At 40.2% G+C, this 10,670-nt stretch overlaps 1 protein-coding gene across 1 annotated transcript; it reads left to right on the forward strand.

Moving 5' to 3' along the window:
• Positions 1 to 637: 637 nt before the first annotated feature.
• Positions 638 to 8,021, forward strand: plekha3 (pleckstrin homology domain containing, family A (phosphoinositide binding specific) member 3). The gene is made up of 8 exons (XM_041050388.1): positions 638 to 957; positions 2,231 to 2,347; positions 2,460 to 2,609; positions 2,967 to 3,088; positions 3,354 to 3,458; positions 4,109 to 4,152; positions 5,291 to 5,385; positions 6,522 to 8,021. The coding sequence occupies exons 1-8, from the start codon at positions 918 to 920 to the stop codon at positions 6,629 to 6,631; spliced, it is 783 nt and encodes a 260-aa protein (XP_040906322.1). The 5' UTR covers positions 638 to 917; the 3' UTR covers positions 6,632 to 8,021.
• The last annotated feature ends 2,649 nt before the right edge of the window (positions 8,022 to 10,670 follow it).

Here is a 10,670-nt window from a genome sequence, read left to right on the forward strand (position 1 = left end):
TCTCTACAGCTGTGAGCTACGTACCGGGTGCCACAGGGTCATACTTAAGGTGAGCTGTTCCAACCGCTTCACTACAGCTGTAACAGCAATGGTATATTATCACCTTATAAATCTGAAAAGAGCCTGGGTTGGAACAGCTCACCTGAAGTATGATCCTGTGGTCTTTAAACTCAACACAATAATGGTAACAAAAGTGTTACCGGGTTTTGCACCTTGGTCAGTCCTTTAAATCACATTGCATTTGTGACTTTTTCTGAAATGTTTTGTTTTTGTGCTTTGTGGCTTAGTTTCTCTGTTTTGAATGAAAAATCTTAAGTGTCAAACGAAGAGGAGAATTAAGTGCAGTACTTCCGTTTATTTGCATGTTTTTTACATGTTACTACCACCTCCGCTGGTAGTAAAATGTGTTTTCTAAAATGTTGTGTTTTTCACCTCGGGGCCACTGCAGTTAACACATGCTTATGAAAAAACCCTAAGAGGAACTACAGCTGTCAAATAAATGTACAGAAAATGTTTTTAAAAATTCCCTTTGAAACATAGAGACGTATGAGTTTATGGTAGTGGTGTAACTTTATGAAACGGTTTTCTTCTCCTTGTGAAATGGCCTCTGCAGTCTTCCGTACAAAAGCTGCCGTTTTGTTGACATTTTTTTCGTCCGTCAGCTGACTGTCTAAGTTAGCGGAACAGCTCAGTACAAACAAACCCTCAGCATGACATTAAGCTTCCGACACATACCACAAACCATTCACACGTCTTTAGGAGGGACTTGCTGATTCTTTAGAAAAGCAGCAGCTCGGAATGAAGGTTGTTTTCTAACCCGATACAGCGAACGCTAGCTGGCTAACTGCTGCAGTTAGCCTGCCGAGCTACAGCGAAAAGCTAGTTAGCTAACAGGCTAAATTAGCTGATGTGAAACAATGGAGGGGATTCTTTACAAATGGACGAATTATATGACGGGTGAGTCGTCTGTCTGTTTAACACCTGTTTAAGCTTACTGTCTTTCAGTGCAGCCATAGATAGACACTGCCAGCTGTTTGTGTCAGTTAGCTGACAGATAGCATGTGAAACAGTTACCACAGCTAGCAAGCTAGTGTTAATATTTATAGGATGCAACATGACATGTAGCTGTTCCACCAATGCGATATATTAGTAATTTAATTTATAAGTTACTTGTATGATGTTTATTTAGTCAGAAATAATACTGATAAGGCTTAGCAGGCAGCACCTATATGAAATCAGCATTTCTTATTATTTTAAAATAAGTTATTTAATCTGCAGCCAGTGCTGCTATGTTATTGAACAGTGGTAGAAGTTCTCAAACCTTTCATCTAAATGCAAGTACCATTGAAACATCCAAAAAATATTTCATTACAAGTAAAAGTACTTAACTCTGTTGACAAAAGTACTAATATTTTAAAGACAGTTCTGGTTATAACTGGGTCCTAACAACTTTCTTTTCTTACAAGTGAACAAATTTCAGCATGTTTATTTTAATGCAAATGAGCTTAAAGCTAATCTTGTCCTGAAAGAAGAAGTGTGAGGCATGTGGCTGCACAAGAATTAAGAGAATTGAAACCAGATTTCAGGAAATACTGAAGGCTGGCACATACCTTAAAATAGGCTGGAGTATTTTCACTGCTTGTAGAGAGAAAATGAACTAAAATTACATGATAAACTGCCATATTTACGTTTTGAATGTAGTGGCATTTTACCTTAATGATGGCAGTGTGGCATGTCAATAAATAATTATGGAAGAGAACAAAATACAGTTTGTTCTGCTAATGACTATAATAACTCCCTCTATAGTTTGCCCTCTGTCAGCTGTGAATGAGGTGAGTGTCATGTGAACCGTCTGCTTTATGTCAAGTGAAGTCATGTCACCTTTTACTGCCCATAGGCAAGAAACTTTGTCTCAGTTGTGTTCCTTCTCTAAAGTTGAGTCAACACCGTCCTAAAACAGTTTCAGCACAAGCTGAACGTTATGATCAGGGGTGGCTAATCGGTCCAATTTCCTCGAGTCGATTACCAGACGATTATTGAGTTTCCATTTCACAACAGTAAACCTAAATACACCATAAACGTATTGTACCATTAAAAAAGTCAACGTCCTGTCGCCTGTTAGACAGCATTAGTTTTAGTTAGTGTTTGATACTTTAATCACTCTCTTGATGAAAACCTTTCACCAGTGCCACAGTGTGATCAATATTTGGAGTTTGTTTCCTGTCCGCAGGCTGGCAGCCCCGCTGGTTCGTCTTAGAAAATGGAGTCATCTCTTATTATGACAGCGAGGACGACGTCAGTAAAGGAAGCAAAGGATCCATCAAGATGTCTGTGTGTGACATTAAAGGTTAGACTGATGATATCCTGCACATGCTGTACCTCGCCTTCAGTCGCCTTGGGCACACAAGGGCAAACACATCCATCTAACTAACCCTGTTAATATTTTTGTTACCTTTCAGTTCATCCGACTGATCCGACACGTCTGGAATTGATCATCCCCGGTGAGCAGCATTTCTACGTCCGAGCTGTGAACGCTGCAGAGAGACAGAGGTGGCTGGTGGCTTTAGGCTCATCCAAAGCTGGGACACAGGACAGTCACAAACACAGAGGTACACACAGCTTGTATGTAAATCTGTCCACCTGCCATGTCTGTTTGTTTGCAGACATGTAGCTGCAAACATGTAAAGAACCTTGTTGGTCTTATTGTCCCTCCTGGTTCGCCATCATTCTTTGTCCCACTAGACCTTGAAAAAAGTACTAAATTACATTCTATATGGTGTTAAAATGGCTGTAAAAAGTCTTAAATTTGTTAAATTTATGAACAGTTAGCTGGTGCTGCACTTCCATTATTTTATCAGGGGAGAAGCTATCGTTTAATAATTTGACCCACACTGTGAAGTCTAATAAAAGTGTTATTCGATTTCGTGTCCCTACATTAATATTTCTCCTCGTGTGTCCATCACCAGGTCCAGACTGTTTGAAGACGAAGATGTCTGAACTTCGTCTGTACTGCGACCTCCTCGTCCAGCAGGTCCAAACGATCCAGTCACAGCACTCCGCCGACTCAGAGACCGCGCCCACGTCAGAGGTGACCAACTTCTGTTTCACCAAAATAATCCTGTTTCTTTTGTCATATTTTTCTGGATTTCCACAAAGTTAGACACATCGTTTTTAATCACAGTTAACATTCACAAAGTTTTATATCATGTACTATTTTTATATTTTTGAGGTTCACTAACATTTCACTGACCAAACAACTAATCGGTTAATCTGTTGTTTCTTAGAGAGGGTGTTTTGTAGCACTTGTATTTAGGTGCAACAGATGATAATCATCTCTCTCTCTCTTTCTCCAGGCCTCTCTGCTCAGTGCGACCTGTGCAACTTTCATCAGGACTTTGGATGAGTGTATGACGCTGGCTAACCAGAGTTTGACCCCTGACCTCCGACCTCCTGAAAGGGTAGGGTTTCTCCAGCTAAATCAAGAGCATTACATTTACAAGGAAAAGTGTCTTGTTGACAGTGTAGTAAACTTAGCCAGAAATGAGCCAGAGATTCTTTTACTGCACAGCTTTAAGGACAGTTGCAGTCCAGTTGTCGCTCGGCTTCCTTCACACACTCATAGTTCAGTACTAAGAACCTTTCCAGATACCACCCTCTACTGCCTTGTTTTTTTTTTTTGTTGAATGTTTTTATGTTAGTTTGCACATTATGTTGCACTCTGCTTGTTCTCCATCAGTTGCCTGAAGCCTGCAGGCTGAAATGGAGGCCTCTGCCAGAAAAACAACCCCAATAATGCCAAAAGGAAATCTAATTAAATAGATGTGCATTGCAAAATGATTAGAGGAAATAAATTAGATTTTATTAAATTGGCTGGAAATGTAAATGACACATTTCCCCTTTACGAGCATCGCTCAGTGGCATTTTCAGAAACCCAGTTATTCAAAAGAAACAGGGGCTCACATCATCGCTTTTTTTTCCTTTTTTAAACATCTTTGTTATTTTTATTGAACCTACTGAACGTTCAGGAATCTGCAGGGCTGTAGGAGTCTGTAGGAGTACAACACTGTTGCACTAACATGTCTCTTCTTCTGTCTTTCTGTCTGCTCAGATGAAGAGGTCGATCAGTCACCCTGGAACATATAGCTTCGACAGGTGAGTTGAAACACACACATACATACTTAGTCTCCTGCCACCACCCATTACAATTAGTGTGTTAGTGTTCATGGAACGGTGTGGCCCAAAGTGCTTTAATAAAAAGGATTAAAAAAAATAGATCTGACAAAGCAGAATTACCCCAAATTAAAAACAAGATTAAAAAGTTCTTCTTGTTAAATCTGGTTTATTTAAACGTTGAATCAGCTTCTAAACTGACCTGCTGTTGAAATAAGGAAACAGAAAAAGCTTCAAGATTTTCTGCACTGTGTGCACTACTGCTAGGATGCCAGGTTTAATGAGTCCCAGTGGCCTCCAGGGGGCAGCACTGCAACAGCTTGAATAACAAGACTACCACAGGACTAAAGCACAGGATTTGTTGTGAGTTTTAATATCACAGGGACCAGATGTGTTTTTCATCACAATAGTTTGAGTATCAGTAAAAATCTTTAGTGTCTCATAACATTCTGTAGAAGATTAAAAAAAAAATAGATTTAAAATACAGTTTCTATGTCGCAGGATCTAACAGCCTCTGCAGAGGATTTCATATCTAATGTCACATGGTCTGAATCCCCTATAGACAAATGACCTTTCCACCGTGACAGCAGACATTTAACACTGATTAATTATACTCACTGTTTCTTGTCCTTGTGTGGTTACATGGTTTTCTGGTTAACTGTGGTAACATCCACACAGTCTGGACACTAACATTTTGATTAGCATTTTCATTGACCTTTACAACACTAATAACTGCTCTGCACTTGTTCAGGCTGATTTTTCATCAGCTGCAGATGAAAGAGAGCAAGACAAGGTCACGTGAATGAGAAAAAGCCAGGTCACTTTAACTCCTCTACCTCCACGTGTCTCAAAATGTGCTGAATAAAGGACGAGGAGGATCTGAAAATAAAATATTTATGCAAAAATTGGAACGGGGAGATGTGCTGAAGCCATAGATGGATTACGAGACATCGGGCCACTGGGCACAGAACAAACTAATCTTTTTATATTTACATGGATGTTAATGTACAGTATTACTAATTGATAATCAACAATGAACCCAGTGCAGAATGTTTGTTTTATCAAAAAAAAAAAAGTTTTCTATTTGATCTTTGATCACGTTTGTCTTTTCTTTTCTCAGATCAGGTGTGCTGAAGGAATATGTGAGTGGAGGTCAAAGGTCAACCCAGCGTAGGAACCGGACATGCTCCGACAGCTCTGTTTATGATACTGAACGTAAGACACTCTGACACTGTGACAGTGTACATACTGTACATACAGTAAGTAAAGCTTTATTTTATGGGTCGTGTAAATTCCTAATAATTTCTGCACAAGTTTCCAGGAAAGGAAAATTCATTTTGGTACTTAATGAAGAGAAACTGACCTCGTTCTGAAGGAGCACAGATAGTAATGAGCCACATGTATATGAGCCTTTCAGGAAGAATCACAAACTTTCATTTAAACAGTTGAGTGGTTAATAAACAGGGAATATCCTTGAAAGAAATGCTAAATCTTCCTTTATCTTAATCTCCATGTACAAAGTGAACACTGTCTCCTTGTACCTGTAATTAGTACTAATACTTTCCTGAGTAATTACTTCCACATATCAGTTCCTTTCTTGGAAACTGTGGGACCCGTAAAATAAAGCATTACCCGTACATACACTCAGTTTATTAGGAACACTGAGCTAAAACCAATACAGTCTAATATAACAGACCTGTAATAAATCTTCCATTTATGAAGGTTTTACAGAGGTGTTGATTCAGCCTAATGCTATCTGTCATTTGTCAGTATAGTGCAGTACAGCTCAGTAGCACCACACATTACGTCTTCAAGAATGAAAAATCATAAAGCTGAATCAACATCTCTGAAAACATTAAAACCTTCACAAAGGAGGATGTATTGCAGGACTCTTTCATTGGACTATATTCGTTTTAGCCAGGTGTTCCTAATAAACTGCCAGCAGAGTGTATACACCCAGCTCAAAGTTCTTTTTGCATCATTTTAGTAACATGATAATCAGTTTATCATTATATTTATCTGACTTTCTTTGACAATCCTGAAGATTTTTACAAAATCAGATGATCTGCATTTTTATGTATTTATCTTTATCAAATTTTTATCTAACTCACTGATATCAGCCTCAATATTTGTTGTCTTTACACTGTGTCAACAGTGGTGTTATGTTAACACTAATTCAAACAGATTGTCCCACTGCTAAAGTTGAAAAACAGGTGGTTGAAAACCCACAGTATGTCGTCTGTATGGAAGATGAATTGAGGCTGTTGGGACAGAAAAAAAAAGTACTTGAATCTGAACTTGAGAGTCCTGAATAAAGACAACTCACCTGTGAAGGTTGATGTGTGTTCCAGGTGTCCTACTAAGTCTCAACGGTGACCCGTCCTCCATTCCTGAGGAGAGAGGAGGAAGTGCAAGCCCGAAGAACACGCCCACTGACACAGACACCGACCTGTCCATCTGAAGACCCGACCCACCCAAACCCTGCTGAGCCTTTGGACACTGTGAGAGGTCAAGAACATGATGAGATCATTATCAGTGACAGCAGAGATACTGACAGCATCTTGGCTAAAACAAGGATGAGTTGACCGACGTTTGACTTCTTGTTGGAATGTCCTTCCTGTTCTTTTTCTCTGAAGTCAGCTGATTGCCAAACACGTGCACTTTGGGATCATACTTAATTTTTCCTTGAGGCTTTCTTTAAGTTGCACAGAGCACAATGAGGAGAGAGAAGAGATAACAGGAGAGGGCGATCTCAGATCTGTCCTCAGCTGGAAGTGAAGCTGAGATGTCTGAGTTCAAAGTGTACAGTGCTTTAACTTTAACTCTACAGATCTACGGGTCGCCACATTCACACTTTGGATTCACTTTAGAGTAAAGAGTGTGAGCAGAAGCCTGGAGCAAATCCTGGAAAAATCTGTGAGCGAACGAGGGAACGAAAATGCAGTTACTGTTACAGCGGTTCAGTTACAGCCCAGTTAATCTGGTGGAAACCAAATGATGACGACTGTGATGGTGTTAGGCAGCTCCCTGACACACTTAGAATATGAAGAACTGTGAATTCCTGTTTCTGGACAGTTAAGATGCTGGGGTCGCTTGTTCACTGCTTTAAACGGACCTGAGAATGTACAGGGAAGTTCTAAATTTTGTGGAACATGCAGGAACATCGAAATCCAGCAACCGTGCCACGAAATCTTCGCCTCGTACATTATTTTCTGCCTTTTCCACATGTTCAGGAGCCTACCAGATTTCTTTCTTTCTTTCTTTCTTTCTTTGGAGCATCTTCTCCGTTCTTCTTCCAGGCCTCCACAGTCATGCTTACCTGCTGAAGGCAAACATAAAAAGAAGAACTCTGCCCCTCTTGCTGCCAGATTTTAGGTTTTCCGTGGTGAGGTCTGGCACAGACCTGGAGTGTAGCTGAGGATGAAGGACCGGATCTTTGCGGGTTTCTGATGCCGCTTTATCTCTGTTGCAGTTTTCAGACGCAGAGAGCTGAGGAGCTTGAGTCCTCAGATGCCAAAGTTTGCACAAATGCAGTGATCTACATTAAACGTGCCATCGTTCTCTGTTCGAGCAGATCTTCTTCTCCGTACTTCAGCTGGTCACGTTCAGCCAGGACAAAGTTCTCGTCTTTGAAACCAGGGAGAGGACGAAGATGAGACAGAAGACAAGTTTGTTTTTCGCCTGCTCAGATCAGGTGGAGCAGAAGTCTGTAAATTACAGATGAAAGTTAAGGCCTTTTGATGTTTGTTTACTTGCCTTTTGGTGATGAATTCCATCCAAACGTGACCCTGAAAAGAAATAAGTACGGTGGCCCTGAAAGTTCAACACACTGCAACTTAAGAAAACACATGTGAATAAAAAAACACAAGAAAGAAGAAGAAGAAGATATCTGCATTAATTTGTGAGACGTGAACAGCACTGAGAAAAAGACACTGCAAAGAAATAAAATAACAGCAAATCACCAACGTGACAACCTCTGGAAACACGTTGTAAGTACAGACAACACAACGAAACAAAAGCAGTGAAGCCAAAATGAGCCAGTTGCTTCAGCTGATTTCAGTTTTAACATTTATGTAAAGCAAATATCCAAAGACTTTGCTGCTGCGTCGCCTGTGCTGCGCGTTTTGTTGTGCTGCCTGTGTTCTTTAGTCGCAGTGCGCTGAGCTCTCGGGGGGGGGCAACACAAACGAGTGTGTAAAGGAAGTGAAGGAATGAATGACAGGGAGTTCAGATGATGCCTTTTACTCACATGTTATTTGCAGTTCGTTGCTGTCCTCTGTCAGTCGCGGCCTGGGAGCCGTTCTTTCCTCTGCCAAAGCAAACAACTCAGCTGCCTCTGCTCCTGTGTGACGAGAGCAGAACCTTATCCACAGACGAATCGCTAAGGATGCCAGTTTCTGATAATAAGGCATTAAGGGTTTATGATCTGTAACTAATGGCTTTTTTAATTGTTAAAAGATAATTTACTTATGCTTTATAGATCAGTTAAATACCATTATTAAAAACAGCTTTTGAGTTGCCAGGTTGTGGAAAAAACTCAGCTTAGATTCAGGGAAAGTGCTGCGGGACCCACAGGCCAAAATCCAGGAACAGCTTATTAACATGTAGAACTGCAGACATGATGGATGATTGTGAGAACTTCCCCCACATCACTTCTCCCTAACGACTTAAAGAAATCATGTTTTTCCACAGCCTGGCAACCCAAACACTGTTTTAATGAATGTCCTCTAACTGACAGGTGTCAGCAGGCTGAGCTACAACTCGTGCATCTAACGTCCTGTGTCTGCGGTCTTGTGACAGGCTTTGCTGCTTGAACACGTACGAAAGACGTCATCTGAACAGTCAGAGTAAACAGTCTGATTACACTCGACTTGTCTCTGTTTCGTGCACCTTCACCTACAAACCCATCCTGACATGTGGCAGCGTTTTTAGCATTTTTCACTCCTGACTCTCAGCCTCAGCATTTCTATTCACCCTAAAGACACTTTAATATTAACATGCAAATTAAAAATGATGTGGATTTTATCTGAGACTTCCTAAAAGTCAGCAGGTATTTTCCCATCACTTTCAAACAGTTATCAGAGAAAATAAAATACATCTATCTGTCCCCGGCGTACAGTGTGTGGTTGTTTTGCACTTTCAAACAAGTTGAATGTTTGTGTCCTGAAAAAAGGATTACAGTGACAGAGGTACTGTGGTGGATACCAGTGATGATGATTGTGAAACTGAAATGTTTTTGTTTTTTTGTTTTGTTTAAATGAACAGTTTTTGTTTTTAGTCAGCGTCTTAGTTTTGAAAGTTTGTTTCTTGCTGCAGCCTTACAAACAGAAGAGTATCAGTACGTAAACGTAAAGACTTCCTTCTTGTTTTACTTCTACCACATTGTGTGTTCAGTATTTGCTATGAACATGCTACAGCTGTCCATCCTCCTCTGTTTTCCTAACTTTCCCTTCACTTTCTCGAAATACTGTGAAGAAATGTTTATCCAGGCGCCTCAGTCTGCGATCAGAGCTGCAGACGAACAGTTTCAGCCTCCGCACATTTTCCACGTTGGCTCCATGTTCTGCTGCTGATAGTTTGTGGTTTTATAATTATTTATAACAACATGTTATCTTTATATATTTTATCTTTACATGATCATTTGTATTCCTGCTGCCAATTAGATCATTTTACTGAAGCATAAGATGGATTTTGTGGTAAAAGCACTTACAGGAGGAAGGAATTTAAAACAGTTACGAATGAATTGTTTAACAACTAATTGAGAGTAAGACATAAAAAAAGACTGTGACCGGGAAAAAGTACAATGAACATTAACCTCAGAATCTAAAGGGAGCTTGAGGCGCCTGTAGGTTTGTCCTATCACCTTTAGACCTGTCAGCATCCTGGTTGTTTGCTGGTTGTAGCTTCATATTGAGCACACAGATGCGAGAAAGTGAGTAAACCTGTTTCTCGGAATTTCTTTAAGGCTTTGATGAAGCCGAACAGCTCGGCTGCTTTTCCAGAGGAGGACGAATAACTGAATGAAACAGAATCTTATTTTCTTTATCATAGTTGTTTTTATTGATCGCCTGTTCAGTTTGGCCAAATCAGTGGAGAGAGTTTCATGCCTTAAGTGTTTCTGCACGAAGTGACGTGTGTGTGGTTGTATCAGACTTTTCATTGTCTAAATAAAAAACATATTTTAAGCCGAAGTCAATTTGTGTTTGTTTCTCATTGTATGTTAAAGAGTGTGGGAGTTATTTTGTGTTTAAGGACTCTGACATGTCCAACAGATAAAATATCATTAGAATAAATCAAACATTACAGATATAAATATAATGTGGTAACTCACTGACAGTCAGCACCACGGAGGTGTGTTTGTGGGGGCGGCCTGGAGGATGATCCTGGAGTGTGTTTACAGAGGGGGTGTGTGTGTGTGTGTCTGTGGCTTTTTTTTCTTTTTTTCTTTTTGACAGTGATGACTTCAGTGCGACCCACTGTGTACTCTCACAACTGACAAC

This window comes from Toxotes jaculatrix, chromosome 11, assembly GCF_017976425.1.
Source record: "Toxotes jaculatrix isolate fToxJac2 chromosome 11, fToxJac2.pri, whole genome shotgun sequence".
Taxonomy (NCBI): Eukaryota; Metazoa; Chordata; class Actinopteri; family Toxotidae; genus Toxotes; species Toxotes jaculatrix.

Coding starts and splice junctions, on each gene's coding strand:
- plekha3 (XM_041050388.1), top strand. CDS start 918: ATGGAGGGGATTCTTTACAAATGGACGAATTATATGACGG. Junction 2,348..2,459: donor GTCTGTGTGTGACATTAAAG/GTTAGACTGATG, acceptor GTTACCTTTCAG/TTCATCCGACTGATCCGACA. Junction 3,089..3,353: donor AGACCGCGCCCACGTCAGAG/GTGACCAACTTC, acceptor CTCTTTCTCCAG/GCCTCTCTGCTCAGTGCGAC.